Source organism: Misgurnus anguillicaudatus, chromosome 24 (assembly GCF_027580225.2).
Source record: "Misgurnus anguillicaudatus chromosome 24, ASM2758022v2, whole genome shotgun sequence".
Lineage (NCBI taxonomy): Eukaryota > Metazoa > Chordata > Actinopteri > Cypriniformes > Cobitidae > Misgurnus > Misgurnus anguillicaudatus.
This window is the reverse complement of record NC_073360.2, coordinates 46,344,585-46,365,780: the sequence shown is the minus strand read 5'-3', so window position 1 is coordinate 46,365,780 and position 21,196 is coordinate 46,344,585. Positions and strand designations below refer to the sequence as shown.

The following is a 21,196-nucleotide window of genomic DNA, read 5'->3' as shown; positions in this document are numbered from 1 at the left end:
GCAGACCAACAGGTGGATCCACACATGCCATCTTATGCCAAAGTGCAGAAGCAACTAAGTTATTAACTATGAGCACTCGCCCTCTAAATGACAAATGTGGATGAATCCATTTCCACCTAGCCAGTCTGCCCTCCATTCTTTCCACTATGCCTTCCCAGTTTTTATTAACAAAAACAGAATCCCCAAGATAGACTCCCAGATATTTAATTCCTCCCTTTTTCCAAATCATTCCCCCCGGCAAAATTGGAAGGCCCTGTGCCCATTTCCCAACAGCCAAGGCATCACTTTTCCCCCAATTCACTTTAGCAGCAGAAATTAATCCAAAATCTTTAACAATAGACTTTAAAACGTTAACATCTTCTTGCCCATTAACCATGATCATGACATCATCTGCATAGGCTGACATTTGATAATGAACATCACAATGAGACAATCGTAAACCTTCAATTTTGGATCTCAATTTGTTTAACATAGGTTCAATGGCTATAGAATATAACATTCCAGACAGAGAACAACCTTGTCTTATTCCTCTAAACACTCTAAAAGGGGTGCTTAAACCACCATTGATTTTTAGTAAACTCTCAATGTCCTGATACAGCACTTTTACCATTTTAATAAATTTTGAGCCAAATCCAAAAGCATCAAGAGTCCTCCAAAGATATTCATGTTCGACCCTATCAAAAGCTTTCTCTTGGTCAATAGAAATAAGACCCAAGTCAACACCTAAAGAATCAGAAACCTCCAAAACGTCTCGTATTAAACAAACATTATCTATTATTGACCTACCAGGCACACAGTAAGATTGGTCAACATGAATGATCTGCTCCATCACTTCCCTTAGCCTATTAGCCAGAGCCTTAGAGAAGACTTTGAGGTCGGAGCATAACAAGCTCACCGGTCTCCAGTTCTTGATTTCTTGCAAGTCTCCCTTCTTAGGCAACAAGGTAATCACAGCTCTCCTGCAGCTCAAGGGCAACTGACCCTCAGCCAGGCTCTCATTGAGAACGGCTAAGAGGTCATCACCCAACACTGCCCAAAAAGCCTTATAGAAGTCAGCTGGAAGCCCATCAATTCCAGGAGCTCTGCCACTTTCCATTTTCTGAAGAGCGGCATACAGCTCCTGTCCAGACAGAGGTCTCTCCAGTTCTGACTTGGAATCCTCAGATATTCTCTTAAGGCCTTCCAAAAACGTAGCACATAGCTCTTCATCATCTATATATTGACTGGAGTACAATCCAGCATAAAACTGAACAGCCCTTTGCCTTATAGCAGAGGATTCTGTTAACTCTTGCCCATTTTCAGAGCATAGGGAGTGCATAAAACGACTCTGACCATTTTTCCTCTCAAGGCCAAAAAAGAATTTAGACGGAGCATCCATACATGTGACATTTTGAAAACGTGATCGCACCAACGCTCCTTGTGCCTTAATGCCTAACAGGTCAACAAGGCGAGACCTTTTAGAGTTTATGACTTCAGTGTGTTGCTCTCCATTAATATCTGTTAATTCTTGTAACTTTAAAATTTCTAATTCAAGTTTTCTCATAGATTGAGTGATGTTATGAGAGACATTGAAAGTATACTGCTGACAAAAAGACCTTATTTCCATTTTACCACAATCCCACCATTGCCGCAGATCTGTAAAATGCTGCTTTCTCAGCTTAAAATTGTTCCAAAAAAACGTAAAAACATCTTTAAAATTAACATCATTCAATAAAGAAGTGTTAAAATGCCAGTAGGCACTCTGCACCTTTAAGTTTGCAATAAAAATCTGACATGTAACTAGACAATGATCAGAAAAACCAACTGGAATAATATTACATTTCTTAACAATATTAAAATGGTGCTTAAAACAGTACAGCCTGTCAAGCCTTGCCAAAGAGATAAAATTATCCCTTGCATGTGCCCATGTGTACTGTCTTACATTAATATTTAGTTCTCTCCAAATATCACAAAAACCATATGTTTCTATCAATTCCTTCAAAACACTCCTTGATGCAACATGAGGTTCCATGTGATTCCTATCCATAACATCATTTTCAGTACAGTTAAAATCACCACCAAAAAACAGATAGTCATCAGAACTACAGTTCTGCAAAATCGTGCTAACATTCCTAAAAAAACAAGTCCTTTCAACACCATTATTTGGAGCATAAACATTTAAAAAAATAAAAGTAAACTTTTCAAATTGTGCCCTTACAACAATAAGTCTACCCAGAATCACATGTTTGACTTCACAAGTAACAGGTAAAAACTTTTTGCAAAAAGGATGGCCACCCCACCTCTTGTCGAGCTCAGATGGGTAAACACCACCTCACCCTCCCATTCTTTCTTCCATTCAATTTCATTTAGACAGTCACTATGGGTTTCCTGAACAAAAGTTATATGCAAATTCTTATATTTGATTAATTCAAACAATAAAGCTCTTTTCTCAACATTACGAGCACCATTTAAATTAAGAGTACCCACATTAACTGCGCTCATAAGAGAGATGAAATAAGCAAGCACAGAAAAAAAAGCACCAGACCATCAACAGGAGAAAGCTTATGTTGTTTCGAAGCCATCATCAGCTTGCAGTTCAAGTCTCATTTTTGAGACAAATTTCTTGAGTCTATATGTTTCCTGAGCTGTAAATTGCTCATTCCCTTCACCTCTCATAAGCTTTACAGCTGACTCAAGGAACATCCTTCGGTCAGGAAAATGCTCCACAATACGGACATTTTTCATGTTTTTGGTCTTCTGCAAAAAAGATCTTATTTTCACAAAGGTATAGGTTTTCTGCTGACTTCGCAGACTCCTAACGTCAGCTACATCACTGTCAGAGTCTTCAACCGTGCTAGACTCACGAACATTATGTGTGTCAGACTGTGTGTCTGCATGCTGTTCCGCTCCCACTTTAGTAACAAATGACTTAGGCCTTTTTCTTTTTACTGCAGGCATCTTAAAAAGTGTTCCATCAGACATATGTTCAATATCCATACTCTCTTCTTCCAGCATTTCCTCAGCCAAAGCAACAACCTCATTGGTCTTCAAACCACTCATTTCTCCCCCATTCTTAGTCTGGAGAGATGGAGCATCAGTAACAACATTGTCCATAACATTGTCCATATTATTCCTCAAGCCAGTTGATTTAATAACACTATTGCCTTCTCCAGCTGTGTGTTTCTGTACATCCGCTACTGCATCATTAGTTGCATCAGCAACAGTCACATTAGGTCCATCCACATCCGTTCTTTCATTAACAGCAGAAACAGCAACATCCGTGTTTACATTATCAACAACTTTAGTGACAGCAGATCTTATATTGACAACAGTTTCAGTCACATCAGATCCTATATCCTCAGATTCAGAGTCAGAAGAATTAATCCGTCCAGGGCAAGAGCGTCTAATATGACCTTCCAGTCCGCACTCAAAACATTTCATGGTTTCAGAAGTTACAAAAACTATGTAGTCGAAGCCATCAATTTTGAACTTAAAAGCCACATTTAGAACCTCAGTGTCATTATTCAAAATCATATAAACTTGTCGTCTGAAACAAACAACATGTTTAAGTAGAGGTGATTTGCACTTCAAAGAGATCTTCTTCATTTGTGAGACTATTTTGCCATGTCTTGATAACTCTGCGGTAAGCAGCTCATCCCTAATGAAAGGAGGGACATTAGACAAAATGATTTTCTTTGCCGGTTGAACTAGAGGCATCACTGGCATAAACGTATCTTGTATAACAACACCGGTTTGTACAACGCTGTTGACTTTCTCAATGCTGTTCAGGAAGATGACAAACGCGCTGTTCATGCGCGAAGCCGACATTATACTGTCATATCCAACCTCTTTTCCAACAGCTAAAACGCACTCCTCCACTGAGCACTTCATGACAGGCGCGATTTTAACTCTGTGCCTGCGAGAAAGTTCCTCAAAACCTGGCCGCACCGGAGCCGCCATTCCGACCAGCAAATGCTGGTGGACGGCAAACGTCCGCCCAAAAGTGTAGTTTCCACACAATAAAAACCACTAACAGATGAAAACTATGTAGCAAACTTAAAAAAAAACACCGCAGGAGGAAAATCGAAAAAGATAAACTTACTTTGAAAAACGCTCTCGCTCTCGCAAACTCACACGCCAACTACGCTCACTCGCTCCGGACATGCGCAGAGAGAGAGAGAGAGAGAGAGAGAGAGAGAGAGAGAGGTAAGAATGGTGCCCACGTTGAGAGAACTTAATAGAAGACTTAAGTATGCATGTCATTCATCTAATTACAGTATGTTAACTGGATAACACTGGATATAACTCATTGTATAGTTTAGTAAAATAATGTATTTTGTGTGATGTATGTATTTAATGTTCCAGTGCACTAGGAGGCGCTGTAGGTCTCCCCCGTATGTATGTTATGTTGTCAATGAAGAAGAGAGTTCAGATTTTCTCAGTAAACAGAAAGTGAGTTGACACAGCAATCGTCTCAGTGTGTGATTAATGTTATATAAAGACAAGATATAACATATTGGCGACGAGGATTGGCGAACGCCTGAGCTGTCTGGCTGCTGCACTGTTAGATTGGACATACTGAACTTGTGGAAACAACACCTGACGTAATGGCTGTGTTTATCGGTCATATGGATGCCTTCGAAGAGGCAGCTGAACAGTGGACTACCTACATAGAAAGGTTTGAACACTTTGTGACTGCAAATGATATTGCAGATGAGAAACGCGTCGCGGTGTTGCTGAGTGTCATAGGTTCATCTACATACGGACTGTTGCGGAGTTTAACCGCACCAGATAAGCCGGGTGCAAAGTCATATGATGACATTGTGACTGTTTTAAAAAACCATTTCTCACCGAAACCGATCGTGATTGCAGAGAGATTTAGGTTTCATAACCGCAGTCAGCACGAAACAGAGACAGTAGCACAGTATGTCGCAGTTCTGAAAAAGCTGAGTGAACACTGTGAATTTGGGACGCATTTGCAAGACGCGCTGCGCGATCGCTTTGTGTGTGGTCTGAAAACGGAGTCCATACAGAAGCGGCTATTGACGGAAGCAGCTCTCACTTTTCAAAAAGCAGTGGAGATTGCAGTGTCTATGGAAACGGCCACGAGGGAATCTCATCAGTTAAGTAACTCTTTAAAAGTGAATGCTCTGTCCTTAAAAGAAAAAGGAGGAAATAAGTGTTACCGTTGTGGAAAAACAAACCATAACGAAAAAGACTGTTATTTCAAAGAGCAACAGTGCCACAATTGTGGTAAAAAAGGTCACATTTCCAGAGTTTGTAGAATTAAAGGGAAACACATGACTGAAGATAACAAGGCCAAGTTAAAGAGGATGAAAAAGGTCCAGCAGAAAAAGAAAGTGCATCAAATGGATGTAAAGGACTCCTCTAGTGACGACACTACAGATACTGAACTGGCGCTGCATGTGATGACTAAAAAGGAGGAATTGTCACACATTTGTCTTAAACCAAAGGTAGAAGGAGAAATTATGGAAATGGAGCTAGACACTGAAGCGGCTGTCTCTCTAATTTCAAGAGAACTTTACAATGCACAATTGGCTCATAAACCACTGCACACAACTGATGTGATCTTGAAAACATATACAGGAGAAGTGGTGTCTCCAGTAGGGGTCATTGAAGTGAAAGTAAAAATGAACAAACAAAAAGCTACATTACCACTTTATGTTGTGGAAGGAAGTGCCCCACCTCTATTTGGCAGAGAGTGGCTCAAGAAAATCAGGTTGAACTGGCGTGAAATTAAGAGTGTGAAAAAGGATGCACTTGAGACAGTGCTATCAAAACACAAAAATGTTTTCAGGAAAGGATTAGGCTTGTTAAAAGGTATCGAAGACACAGTGTCACTCAAGCCAGTCTCAGCCACGATTTTGCCAAACACGCAATGTCCCCTATGCTTTGAAGCCAAAGGTTGAGGCTGAGATAAATCGCCTCTTGGAGTTGGGGGTCATCTCCCCTGTGACATGCAGTGATTGGGCCACTCCGATTGTGCCAGTTGTAAAAAGGAACGGGGATGTGAGGATTTGTGGAGATTTTAAGGTAACAGTGAATCCGGCCCTTTGTGTTGAGCGTTATCCAATCCCTCGCATAGAGGATCTATTTGCATCATTAGCAGGGGGCAAGCGCTTCACTAAATTAGACCTTTCAAATGCATACCTACAAGTTCCAGTGTCTGAAAGCTCACGTAAGTGCCTTACAATCACCACATCAAAAGGGCTGTTCTGTTATAATCGTTTACCATTTGGAATTGCTTCGGCACCTGCCATTTTCCAAAGGGCAATGGATCAGATTTTGCAAGGCCTCCCAAATGTTCACTGTTATCTAGATGATATATTAGTGACTGGGTCAGATGATGAGCAACATCTCAAAAATGTGGATGCAGTCCTCAGTCGTTTGGATGAATTTGGGCTATGTGTCCAGCGTGAGAAGTGTGAGTTCTTTAAAGATTCGCTGGAGTACTTGGGGCATAGCATTGATGCTCAGGGCCTACATAAGTCACCTGAAAAGGTCAGGGCAATCATGGATGCACCTGCACCAAAGAACGTCACACAACTTCGTTCATTTCTGGGACTTTTAAACTATTACAGTCGATTTATCCCTAATCTGGCGTCAGTGCTAGCCCCTCTAAATGCTCTACTGTGAAAAGGAAAACAGTGGCTGTGGTCTCAGGAGTGTGAAGATGCATTCGTCAAGGCGAAAAAAGAGTTACTGTCACAAAGTGTGTTGGTGCACTACGACCCACAGCTACCAATTCGACTGGCCTGTGACGCTTCACCATATGGTGTGGGCGCGGTCATCTCACACGTCCTTCCTGATGGACAAGAAAAACCAATTGCCTTTGCATCAAGGACATTAAGTAGGGCAGAGCAAAATTATGCCCAAATTGAAAGAGAGGCACTTGGTATTGTTTTTGGAGTACGAAAATTCTACCAATATCTGTATGGGCGGAAGTTTACATTGTTTACAGATCACCGTCCATTGACAACCATCTTCAGTCCAACAAAAGCCATTCCATCTATGGCTGCAGCTCGTTTACAACGTTGGGCTTTGTTGTTGGCAGCCTATGATTATGACATCCAGTACAAAGATGGTGCACACCACTGCAATGCGGATGGGTTATCACGTTTACCCCTGCCAACTGCATCTCAAGTTAAGTCGGACACAGTGGAGTTACTTCAAGTAAAACAGCTGGAGGCTCTACCTGTACTGTGTGCAGACATTTGTAAAGAGACTAGGGCAGACCCAATTCTGTCTCAGGTTATGGAGATGGTAACAACTGGGCATTTTCCAAATGTCATGGATGCAAATAAGGAGCTTGCACCATATATGCACAGGAAGGATGAGTTAACTACTCAGCAAGGTTGCCTCATGTGGGGTTGGAGGGTTGTCATCCCTCCCAAGCTGAGATCCAGGGTACTGACAGAATTACATACTGGACATCCAGGGGTCGTAAGAATGAAGGCGGTTGCACGTAGTTATGTCTGGTGGCCTGGAATTGACATTCAAGTTGAACAGTTGGTAAAAACCTGTCAGACATGCCTGCAGACACAAAAAGCACCTGGACCCTCACCCTTACACCCATGGAAATGGCCAGAATCACCGTGGCAACGCATACATGTGGACTTTGCAGGTCCATTTGAAGGACACATGTATCTTATAGTGGTAGATGCTCACTCTAAATGGCCTGAGGTGTGTGTGATGAATTCAACTACATCTATTAAGACCATCGAGGTTCTGAGGACACTGTTTAGTCGTTATGGACTCCCAGAAGTACTGGTTAGTGATAATGGACCTCAGTTCACCTCTGAGGAGTTTCAGACATTTCTCAAGGCCAATGGAGTGACACACACACGTTCTGCACCTTTTCACCCAGCTACGAATGGCTTGGCAGAACGCATGGTTCAGCCAGTAAAGCGGGCTTTACGATGTTCAAAAGGATCAACTTCCATTCAACAAAGGTTGGACACCTTTCTACTGGCGTACCGAAACACCCCCCACGCCACTACAAAAGAATCACCTGCTTTGTTGTTTTTGAATCGGAGGTTGCGATCTCGTTTTGATCTACTGAAGCCAAATCTTGCCTCTGTGGTCGAAAAAGCCCAAAGCAAATCGTGCCAGCGTCGTCAAGTTCATGCGAAAGAAAGAACATTTGCTGTGGGTGACAGGGTATGTGTTCGTGATTATCGGCGAGGAAAGAAGTGGATGCCTGGTGTGATATCGGCAAAAACAGGACCAGTATCATACACTGTTGATGTGGGACTTTCAGTTCACTGGAGGCGTCACGTTGATCAGATTCTGGCACGTCAGGATGATGGTGGCCATGGAAATGAGATTGGTCCAGAGACCATTGAAGTCCCTGAGGGGAATCTGTTGGATCAGTGTGAATATCCTATCTCAGGAGAAACATCACATCCTAGTTTTGACCAAATTCCAACTGGATTAACACAATCTGAAGATTCAGCCATTGGGGACAATGAGGTGGTATTACACACTCCACACAAAGAGACTAAGCGTTATCCTGAACGTACCATCAAACCTCCAGTACGGTTTAGCCCTTAAGGCTTACCTTGATGGTATAAACCAATTCTATTGTGTGCATATTAACAGTCATGGTGCTGAGTTTAATTTAAAAGAATAAGCACAACACAGTTCATTGAATATTTCTACAGTTAAGATTCTAATGTTTAATCAAAGTTCAATATTTTGATGTTACTAAAGTGTTTCATTATACAAGTGAATCTTAGTGCATTTATACCCATGTACATGTGGACATGTAAAAGGAAATGAAAGAAACTATCTTTGTCTATGTCAAGTATATGTAACATTAATACTGGAATGATTACAACAACGCTAAGTGGGGAGGAAAATGTGATGTATGTATTTAATGTTCCAGTGCACTAGGAGGCGCTGTAGGTCTCCCCCGTATGTATGTTATGTTGTCAATGAAGAAGAGAGTTCAGATTTTCTCAGTAAACAGAAAGTGAGTTGACACAGCAATCGTCTCAGTGTGTGATTAATGTTATATAAAGACAAGATATAACATTTTGATTACACAAATCAAACATATAGGGATTGTTTTAGCTGCTGACCAGCATAGGGAATCTCTATGGCTAATTTCTAAGACATGTTGATGATACAGTACTGTGTGTTGTACTTTTTCTTGCATAATTAAGTATTTTGGGGTAGCATCTTATGCCTAGAATTATTCAAGGAGCTTGATTCTTTTACCTTCCTTCAAAGTTTGATCAATTGTGCATAATGACATGTGCAACAAATGGATATAGGGTGTCAAACTCATAGACTTGCATCATTTAAGACGCTCTTTTTTAAAATATTTTGGGTCAACCTCTGACACAGATTTAAAGCTGAAACTTATCAAATCCTATCAGAAGTCCAGAATGTAATTGAAACACACCAGTGGCTTTGCTGTCATCAGGATTAAACATGTTACCCCTCGAAGTACCCCTCCCCACAGAGCTCCCACATAACAAATTACAATTTAACCCCTGTATATACATACCCAACCAACCCCCCCCCCCCCCCCCCCAAAGATGTAAACCTAGGGGAAACACTGTGATTGGTCGAAGAACACAGTCCCCCCCCCCCACCTGCAGAGGAGTGTCTGATACCAGGTACTGTTGCGCTTTTAAACCTCATGGGGGAGCCGTAAGCCAATCTTACATGGAAAACTACATAGTGTTGCTTTAATATGTAAACAGTCATGTGATTGTTGTTAGTTTTACTTACTTGAGTTTTTTGGTTTCTTTAATCACAAGCTTCAGTTTCACAAGAACTTCATCTGCTTTATTTTTATCTCCAATAAATGGTTTTAGATCAAGTTCATCCAAATGCTGCTCAGACGTCAACAACACAAAAACTAAAGCTGCCCACTGTGAAGAGGAGAGTTTGGTCTTTCCTACTGATTCAGATCTCACATAACGTTGAATCTCCTGCAGCAGTGAATCATCACCCAGTTCATTCAGACAGTGAATCAGATTGATGGATTTCTCTGGAGACAGATTCTCATTCATCTTCTCTTTAATGTACTCAACAGTTTTCTCTTTCTTGTAGGAGCATCTTCTCATCTGTGTCAGTAGATCCTGTAAGAGAATCTGATTGGACTCCAGTGAAAGACCCAGAAGAAAACGCAGGAAAAGATCCAGATGTCCATTCTTACTCTGTAAAGATTCATCTACAGCTCGCTGATGTAACTCAGATAATAAATCATTTTCTGGTGATTTATTTTTAAATTTGCCCAAAAAATTAGAAAAGCATCCTGGTTTTAACACATTTGTGTTGTTGTTTGTGAAGGAGATGTGAGCATAAAGAGCTGCTAGATGTTCCTGGATGCTGAGATGAACAAAGCAGTAAACTTTCCCCTGATACAAACCAAACTCCTCTCTGAAGATCTGAGTACACAATCCTGAGTACACTGATGCTTCTGCTACATCAATGTCACACTCTCTCAGGTCTTCATCATAGAAGATCAGATTGCCTTTCACAAGCTGCTCAAAAGCCAGTTTCCCCAGTTTGAAGATCATGTCTTCATCTTTCTTCTCATAGTCCTTCTGATGTTTGATGTTTGTCTGAATGATCAGGAAGTGTGTGTACATTTGAGTGAGAGTCTTGGGGATCTCTCTTCTCTCTGCTTCACTCAACATTCTCTCTAGAACAGTGACTGAAATCCAGCAGAAGACTGGGATGTGACACATGATGTAGAGACTCCTGGATGACTTCAGGTGTGAGATGATTTGATCAGACAGACTCTCATCACTGATTCTCTTCCTGAAGTATTCCTCCTTCTGTGGATCAGTGAAGCCTCGTACCTCTGTGACTCGATCAACACACTCAGAGGGGATGAGATCAGCTGCTGCTGGTCTGGAGGTGATCCAGATGAGAGCAGAGGGAAACAGATTCCCCTTGATGAGGTTTGTCAGCATCACGTCCACTGAGGTTGATTCACTTACATCACACAACCTCACACTGCTGTGAAAATCCAGAGACAGACGACACTCATCCAAACCATCAAAGATGAACAACACTTTATATTCATCACTGAAGATTTCCATTTCTTTTGTTTGTGGGAAGAAAAGATGAAGAAGATCTAAAAGACTGAGTGTTTTGTTCTTCATCAAATTGATCTCTCTGAAAGGAAGTGGAAATATGAGGTGGACGTCCTGATTCTCTTTCTCTTCAGCCCAGTCCAGAATGAACTTCTGTACAGAGACTGTTTTTCCAATGCCAGCGACTCCCTTTGTCAGCACACTTCTGATGTGTTTGTCTTGTTCAGGTAAAGGTTTAAAGATGTCATTACATTTGATTGGTGTCTCCTCTGTTGTTGTTCTTCTGGATTGTGTCTCAATCTGTCTCACCTCATGTTCATTACTGATCTCTCCACTTTCACTCTCTGTGATGTAGAGCTCTGTGTAGATCTCATTCAGTAGTGTTGGGTTTCTCTTATTTGATGTTACCTCATACAAACACTCAAACTTCTTCCTCAGATTTGATCTGAATGTGTTCAGGACTTCAAGAAGATAAGAGTCATGACTGTAAATTAAAAATTAATATATCAGATTATTACACAAATACCTGTAAGAGTAAAAATGTACAGAACAAAATGTTTGTATCATAAGACACAGGACATATTAATGGTTTGTAAAATGTTAAATTTAGGCAAAATAGAAAAGGTCAACATTATCCAGCATTTGCAAATAAAACCAAATCCTATAATTCACCTGAAATGAGGACTCATGTTTTCATTGAAGTCTTGTGTTAGATTATCAGATTGCTCAATCTTCCTCCTCTGACAGTCAGATTCTGTTATTCGTCTGAATGGCAAAAATGAAAATGAAGAATCACTTTACACTATATTATTAGTGGAATTTTCATGTAACTTTATTACCTTTACAGTTTTTACACTGCTGTGAATTATGGATGTGCACGAATGGTTAAATATTTAATCTGCAATAATAATTTGAATAGAAATGCTATTTGAATGTTTGTTTTAACTCTTTCGCCGCCATTGACATGGTAACTCGTCAATTAAGAGAAATTGCTTCCCTGCCAATTATGAGTTTTTCCGGCAATCCGCAATACCGCTATTATCCACCATATGGCGCTCCTATCCAACTGATGCAACCAGGAAGAAACTCCTCCTCCCAAACAGTTCAGACACAGCAGCACGTGTTTTGATCATCGTTCTGAAATTCAAAAATGCAATTATCTCAGCTTTTTACTCACAATTTGGTATTTTTGACGAAAACCCACCCATATTTGAGAGATGATAAAAAGAGAACAGATGAATGTAGGATGAAACTGTTTTTTTTAAAGCAGAGGGTATTTAAGAACATTTTCTGAAAGGCATGAAACTTGTGAAAATTATAGAAAATGCTGGTGCTGGCTGGCAACTTTATAAAAAGACTGGCGGGGAAAGGGTTAATGTGCCACCACAAGGCTTTTTTACTTCACCTGTACTGTCTTTTACAGACTTTAATCTAAAATACACATGAAAATTAATTTGTATGTATTTCTGATTGTTTTGTCAATAAAGATCGCAGACTAATTAAAGTATTTAGAGTTTTACGCCAGGTTGTTTGTTTTTGTCCACCGGCTCGCGTGTTATTTAGATTTGCTACTCTGCCACATCACCACATCATGAGAGATTTGTTAGCTTCCTGTTATATAGCCTAATTTATTTTGTTAATGCAAAGCTAAACAAGACAAATGTCTTGTTTAGAAAAAAGCAAATAATGTATCCAGGGCCGCCTTAACCTAATGTGAGGCCGCGGGGCTAAGAGGTTTTGTAGGCCCCCCTTCCCCTCGATTTATAGTCTCATTTAAAAAAAAAGTGTAATATCTAGGTAATCTACATCAAAAAATGCATTAGTTTCTTTCGAGACATACAACAGTGAGTTTTCCCTCTTTGACCCAGAAAACACCATAATATTGTTATTAATATCACTGAGTCCACTTGAGCATAAACACAAGACACTTTATTTAACAACCACACACAGCAACTTGTGGTGATAATAAAAGTTTATATGTTTATAAGCTTAATGTTTATATAGTTTTTGGAATATACAAATTTGCAGAAAATTGCCACTCACTAACTAAATGCTCACCACAGTTTTAAAAATATAATAAGTTAAAGTTAGCTTTAAAGTGAAAATGTATTAATGATAACAAAAGATAAGTCTTTATAGACAGAATCTAGTTTTTAAATCAGTTAATTATTTTGTAGGCTATTAAAGATATAGTATGCATTGTATTAGTATTTATGCATAGATAAGCATGTAAAATGACCAAGTATGAATATGCACAAGACAGCCAGGGAACATACCTGTATATAAGATCTTTAGATAATGAGATTATAAATATGAATGGTGCTATCAGGGGATGATCATTTGAGATGGTCTTGTCGCTCTTTACTTAAGACTTACACCTTTACCGTTGCGTCTCTTTCTCATCTTTCTAAACGAACAGATGTGTGTTCTGTGAGCTAACGTCGCGTCAAACTACATCGCTCCAGCTGCGCACGCGTCACTGATATAAACGCGAGTAAACGTAAACTTTATAACAACTAACAGCATTATGTGCGGGAACTCTTTTCTTTATTTGGCGGCACAGTTTCTTGCGCACGGTTGGATGACTTCTGCATGCCAAAGACTCAGACAGCTGCATGAGCACAGAGAGAGCGAGCACGCGCGCGAAAGAGAGAGACCTGCACCTCACTAGTCCTTATTATGATATTTCAGAAATTACTCTTTCATTTGTTGGTGGATTATTTCCCGTTTCTCTGTCACACTCAGTCTAACATGCAGGAATGCCAAGTTGACCACGCCCACTTATTTACATTACGCAGAATAGAAAAATCTGTTAAGTCTGACATTTTATTTCACGGTAAGTTACCACGGACCAATCAGCAGCCATGCAACGTGCAATTCGAGTGATTGACAGAAAACTTGACAAGTTACAAAACAATATGACCTTTTCAGCTCATCATGAACATGAACATGGGAGGGCCCTGAACATGGGAAGCCCCTGGGCTTCAGCCCAGGTAAGCCCGTGCATTAAGGCAGCCTTGGATGTATCAAATCTAGTGGTCGACCGAAAATCCAATCTGATGCTGCACAAAAACTAAAAATGCATCAAAGCCAATGCCCCCACCAATCCCTGACATGCCCAAGACTGCTAAACAAGTCAAAAAAAATCCAGTTTACAATCACTTTTTATATTGAAAATCGGTTCATTTTGTGTATCTTTCCCCAAATCAGTGACATCATCCATGAACTTTTCATTTTCTCACTCTCATGTTGTTACAAACCTGCCTACATTTCTTTGTTCTGATGACCACAAAGGTATAAATGTTGAGGAGTGCCTGAAACCAAACCGACCATGAGCAACATTCACCCCCATAGTAGGAAAAAAGAATACTATGGAAGTAAATGGGGTCCATGAACTGCCTGGTCACAAACACCCCCCAAAATATCTTCCCTTGTGGTCATCAGACAAAGAAAATTATTATTTATTTTTGGATGAACTATCCCCCTAATGCAGTTTAACATTGCAGTTTCAAATGACTTTAAACGATCTCAAACGAGGCATAAGGGTCTTGTCTGGCGAAACGATTGTCGTTTTTGGCAAGAAAAAAAATGCACTTTTAAACCACAATTTCTCGTCTTCCTTCGGCTGTGTGACGAGCCAGCTCGTCTATTTTTTTTCTTGCCAAAAATGACAATCGTTTCGCTAGAAAAGACCCTTATGCCTCGTTTGAGATCGTTTAAAGTCCTTTGAAACTGCAATGTTAAACTGCATTAAAACTGTTAAATGTTGGGGTCCATTAAAGTCCATTAAAGTGAGAAAAATCCTGGAATGTTTTCCTCAAAAAACATAATTTCTTCTCGACTGATCAAAGAATAACATCAACATTTTGGATGACATGGTGGTGAGTATCTGGATATTTTAAGAAAATGGAGTAATCCTTTAATATTAAGGAATTAAATACTGTTTTTTGACATTAATTTGACATGTTAGCTTAATCTGGAAGCAGTAATTAATAAACCTCATTACAATTTTTACCTCATTATAATTTTTTTATTAATTAAGTGAATATTGCATAAAAACGCAAAATCAATGTTTATTTAGTTTCACTAATTGTTTGTATGTTTCTCAGTTACTATAATGATATATTTTAAATATCGGCACCGGCCATAAAAAATTAAACATTAAACTTGACTTTTGTATCTTCAAATGACTCCAATTCGAGCAAATCCACCTGATTCAGCTAGATTAGATGCTGATTCAAAAGGCAGTCTGACCACCCAAATTAAGACAACATTTACAGTATCAGCTGGTACAGTATCAGGTATATCAGTATAGATCATATCATATATTTAGGTGCATGAAAAACATATAAGGCAATATAAGGCACAAATAGATTAACTTCTAATAAGTATATTAAAAGTGGTGTTGGGGTGTAGAAGATTAACTGAAAAGATAATCACAAAAACCCTCGACAAACACTTTAAATATTTATTAACAACAGCAGTAAATACTGTTAAGAAATGTACATGAATTTTACATCCAACTTGTTTATGCAGATTGTATTTAATAAGCTTGATCATGGTTTCTGTTAAAAGTGATTTAAGACTTTTACTGACAAATGTCACAAGGAGCATTATTGTTGCACAAAGTAGCCTCCTTCATTAAAATGATGCGCAAACCTCTCTGCTTGTGGGTTTCCTTTGATTTCGGACAAAACTGGGACGTTTGCATTCAGGTATGCGCTATGAATTTTTCTCCACTCTTGCCCAGATAGTGTGCACTCACTTTAAATCTCTTCAATCACTTTCATGCAATTGTTTTATACCTCTCCCGAAGTTCAATTCAATTCAATTTTATTTATATAGCGCTTTTCACAATAGTTAATTGTTTCAAAGCAGCTTTACATTAATAGAAACAGTGAAAAGCACAGAAAAACGACAGATAGCCCAACATAATACATGATAGCATAAGCAGTTAAATTTGCTGCGGCATTATAAGCGAGCGTTAAAAAAACCCCTAGGAGAAAAAAACCCAGGCTTTTTAGCCGGGGAAATAAAAAAAGTCCTAGGAGGAAGAAACCCTTGGGATATATATATATATATATATATATATATACATGTAAACAGATAAGAGATAAGGAGATTAAGCGGAGATTAAGCGGGTTCCGCCGGTGATCGTTGGTCAGGCATCAGCTGGGCATCACGTTGAAGGACGGCCAGTAGATCAGAGAGGTGCCGACTCTTACATTTACCGGAACTGAGTCTGTTTGTCTCATTGTCCTCTGGGTCGAGGACGAGACAGGGAGAGAAAAACAAAATCATATTAGCGTAGGGGACGTTCACATGAAATGAAGTGTCACACAGTGATGTGGTTTAATCAGCTTAGTTCCAGACAGACTAACTATTGCGGCATAATTATATCATCCACAGTTGAGGATTTTGCAAATTGGGGGCCCAATGCGAAGGTACCGTAAAACTTCAAATAATAGCCGAGTCCCAAATAGACGCCTGTCCTTTTAGACGCCTGGTGTGACGACAGGTTTGGGTAAATAAACGCCTGTCTCAAATAAAGGCCTGGTCTGTTTTTTAGTTTCGGGTTGTATTTAATCTTCTAAAACCCATCAGATAGTCTGTTTAAGACAGTTCTATTGTGCAGATTGAACACGCTAAAGTTTTTTTTTGCTTACCGGTAGATGTCACGTGACAGACGCAGTCGATCCTTTACTCATCACTATGACAACACAACAAGCTTCGTCGCCAGGATTGAGGTGATGATGACAGTAGCGAAGTGGCAATCGAGAGAGTCAGGACTTTTCACGGTGGGCCGGTAGTGTTTTGGGGCCGCTGATAATAGCCGGGCTTTCAGTCTTTTGTCATGCATGCACTCCCGCCACACATTGTTTTTCTCACGCGGAAACACTATTTATCATATTTAATATGCTGCAGCGCCTAAAATGTATCTGGCTGCACTGCTCTCTCTCTCTCTCTCTATCAAGCCCGTCTTCCCTAGAGTTCTAGTCGAGCGAGCCAATACAAAAAAAAGAAAGAGGCTACACAATAGCCAATCAGAAAATAGCACTGTTGTATCTGGGTAAGATTTCACGCAACAACCAATAAAAAAAACATATCATTGTTTGCTTTATTTATACTGCCAATAATTTAAGACTGTTGTTATTACACGAACTAATTTGTTAAACTTAACAAATTAAAAATAAAACATAATATGTGGTAACCTCCTTCTGTCATGCTGGAACAATTAAATTAAAAGCCTGTCTCTTATAGACGCCTGTCTCTTTTAGACGCCTGGTGTGATGATAGGTTTGGGAAAATAAAAGCCCAGGCTATTATTTGAAGTTTTACGGTATATATGTTAAATATGGGTCACCTTCCGATCTTTAAGAGAAAATGAAACCTCTCGACCCGTTTGACTAAGGCCTGAAGCCCCACTGTCGTCGTTAATGCAGGTTCAGTGGCAAACGGGTCTATATTGCATACTATTCACAAAACCACGAGAAAGCGCCAACATCGCAACCTGACCCTACGTGCCAACCCATTTGACTAAGGTCGGAAGCCCCACTGTCGTCGTTAATGCAGGTTCAGTGGCAAACGGGTCTGTATGGCATATTCACAAGATACACAAAAGCGCCAAAATCGCAACCTGACCATACGTGCCAACCCGTTTGACTAAGGCTGGAGGCCCCACAGTTGTTTGTTAATGCAGGTTCAGTGGCAAACAGTGGCAAACTATTTAATGCAATTCATTTTGAAGTGTTCATGCAGATAAGGTTTTTATTTATTTATTTGGTTGGTCTGTGTTATGACCGTGAGTGCTTTGTTCGGTAAAAAAACTATTGCAAGTTAAGTACCTTTAATAGACAAATTATGCGAATGCTTTGTTGAAGAGAAAAGTTTTAAGTCTAGATTTAAAATTATCGACTGTGTCTGATTCTCGGACATCGGTTGGTAAATCATTCCAGAGCTTAGGGGCTAAGTAGGAAAATGACCTTCCACTTTTAGACACTTTTGATAGTCTAGGGATAATCAAGAGACCAGAATTTTGTGACCGTAGTGTGCGTGATGGATTGTATTCTGATAGTAATTCTCTAAGATATGAGGGTGCTAGGCCATTTAAAGCTTTGTAGGTGATTAGTGATATTTTAAATTGTATGCGATATTTAACTGGTAGCCAGTGTAAAGATGCCAGAATTGGGCTTATGTGGTCGTACTTTTTAGATCGAGTAAGTACCCTTGCGGAAGCGTTTTGAACTAGCTGAAGCTTGTTTACTTGATTTGCATGGCATCCCCCGAGTAACGAGTTACAATAGTCTATTCTAGAGGTCATAAAAGCATGGATAAGCTTCTCTGCGTCAGATGTAGACAGTATATGGCGTATTTTCGAGATATTTCTAAGGTGGAAGAATGCTGTGCGGCAGACGTTGGCGATATGACTATCGAAGGATAAGTTGCTGTCGAACATCACACCTAAGTTCCTTACCGTGGAAGATGGCACCACAGTGCAGCCATCTATGTGCAATTTGTAATCTGACATATTATGTTTGTAGCGATTCGGTTCAATAATAAGTATCTCTGTCTTATTGGAGTTGAGCTTAAGAAAGTTATGTGCCATCCAGTCACTAACATCGCTAATGCAGTCTGTTAGCTTAGAAAACGTGTGGGTTTCGCTGGGATGTGAGGAGATGTAAAGCTGGGTATCATCCGCATAGCAGTGAAAACTTATGTTATGTTTCCTGATAATGTCTCCTAGAGGTAACATGTATAACGAGAACAGGATAGGACCTAAAACCGATCCCTGCGGTACACCGTATTTAACCAGGGAGTGATATGACTCTTCCTCGTTTACATAAACAAAGTGATAGCGATTGGTTAGATACGACCTAAACCAGGCTAGCGCCTGACCACTGATACCAACATAGTTTTCTAGTCTATTGCAACATGATCTCACAAAGTTCCGTGGGATAGTCACGGAATTTTGTGCTCATTTTTCCGTGACATTCTCACGGATCTCCGCATATTTCCGTGGCCCTGCCACGGACTTTCTTTTCCGTGGCATTCTCACGGATTGGTTACTCAACTGCTTTTTCCTATTTTCAAACCATTGTCGCTTCGGTTTAGGGTTAGATTTGGTGCTTGCGTTACTTTGTCACTGTAAGTATTGGTTTATACAATTTTTTCTGATGTATTCTTTTATATTTTCTAAACTTTAATCAATTGTCACCTGGCATTGGGGTTAGAGTTGGGTTTGGGTAGGGATGTCATTTTATGTAAATCTAACCCTAAACCGAAGCGACAATGGTAAGAAAATAGGACAAAACAGTTGAGTAACCAATCCGTGAGAATGCCACGGAAAAGAAAGTCCGTGGCAGGGCCACGGAAATATGCGGAGATCCGTGAGAATGTCACGGAAAAATGAGCACAAAATTTGTGAGATCAGGTTGTCTATTGAGTAAGATTGTATGATCTATTGTGTCAAATAGTGTAAAAGTGTCTATTGTGTACTATTATTTGTCAAGAATGTGCGTAACTGGCTTGCCACTACCTTTTCTAATATTTTCGAAAGAAATGGTAGATTTGAGATTGGTCTAAAGTTATTAAGCTCTCCCTGATCAAGCTGTGGTTTTTTAATCAGCGGTTTAATAACTGCTAGTTTGAAAGCTGTTGGAACGTATCCTATTTCTAGCGATGAGTTAAAGATATTTAGAACCGGGGTTGACACTACAGGGAATACCTCTTTAAGTAGTTTTGTGGGAACGGGGTCTAATATACAGGATGATGATTTGGATGATGTAACTAGTCTAGAGAGTTCATCTATTGTAGTAGGTTTAAATGAATCAAGATGTTCGTATGGTAGTCTAGTGTTAAGTGAACTAACGGGTAGAGTGGTGGCTGCCTGTGTAGCTACGATGTTTTCCCTTATAGCCGTAATTTTGTTAGAAAAGAAGTTCATGAAGTCGTTACTATTGTGTTGGAGTTTACTATTGGTTTCTGTGTGTTCTTTGTTTCTAGTCAGTTTTGCAACGGTGCTAAAGAGGAAACGAGGGTTATTATGATTCTCATTTATAAGCTTGCTAAGATAGGTAGATCTGGCGGTTTTAATAGCCTGTCTGAAGTGTTTAACACTATCTTTCCATGCTGCACGCCATACTTCTAACTTTGTGCTTCTATAATTTCTTTCCATTTTCCTAGTTGCCTTTTTAAGAGCTGCGGTGTGATGATCATACCATGGAGCTGGCGGTTTTTCTTTGATTCTCTTTTTTCGAATGGGAGCAACGGCATCCAATGTGTTAGAACAGACATTGTTTAGGTTTTCTATTACAATATCTAGATCATCACAGTTATCTGCATGTTTAATTTGGGACAGGTCTGGAAGAGTGCTAATAAAGCTATCTTTAGTGGTGGAAATTATTGTTCTGGCTAATCTGTAGCATGTTGTGGATTGAGTGATCCTATCTAGAAGTACAGTGTATGACACAAGGTAATGGTCAGAAACTGCATCACTCTGAGGTGATATTTTGATGTCATTAATATTGAGCCCGAGTGACAGAATTAAGTCTAATGTGTGCTTACGAGTATGCGTTGGCCCTGTCACGTTTTGTCTAATATTGAGAGAATTTAGAACATCCATAAACGCACGTCCTAATGCATCTTTTGGGTTATCCACATGAATATTAAAATCACCAACGATAAGAGCTTTATCTACAGTGACTACAAGTTCAGACAGAAAATCTGCTATTTCTTTAAGGAAATCTGCATGGTGGCCCGGAGGTCTATAGATTGTAGCTAAGGCAAAAGAGAGCTGTTTGTGGTTACGATCAGTTATTTCCATATTTAACAACATTAGTTCAAATGATTTAAAGTTTAGTTCAGATTTTTGGTTTACTTTAAAAATTTTGTTGTATATTGTAGCTACACCACCCCCTCTCCCCTTTAATCGAGGTTCGTGTTTATAATAATAGTCTTGTGGGGTGGATTCGTTTAAACTAATGTAGTCGTCTGCTTTAAGCCAGGTTTCTGTTAAACAGAGTGCATCTAAGTTTTGGTCATTAATTATTTCATTAACAATAGGTTCTTTATTGGTAAGCGATCTAATGTTAAGAAGGCCGAATTTTAACATTCGAGGTTCATCTTGTAATGTATTGTTT

General features: G+C 39.7%; 2 protein-coding genes across 2 annotated transcripts in view; both read right to left on the bottom strand.

Moving 5' to 3' along the window:
- The window catches only part of LOC141349277 (protein NLRC3-like), a 162,431-nt gene extending 147,354 nt beyond the window's left edge, over nucleotides 1–15,077 (bottom strand). Inside the window, exons 1-3 of the mRNA XM_073863032.1 lie at nucleotides 15,073–15,077; nucleotides 11,730–11,822; nucleotides 9,742–11,541 (exon numbers count right to left, since the gene is read on the bottom strand). Coding sequence (XP_073719133.1) covers nucleotides 9,742–11,541; nucleotides 11,730–11,822; nucleotides 15,073–15,077 — 1,898 coding nt within the window. The remainder of the gene's footprint in view (nucleotides 1–9,741; nucleotides 11,542–11,729; nucleotides 11,823–15,072) is intronic.
- The window catches only part of LOC141361723 (protein NLRC3-like), an 843,841-nt gene that overhangs the window by 594,380 nt on the left and 228,265 nt on the right, over nucleotides 1–21,196 (bottom strand). The window lies entirely within an intron of this gene.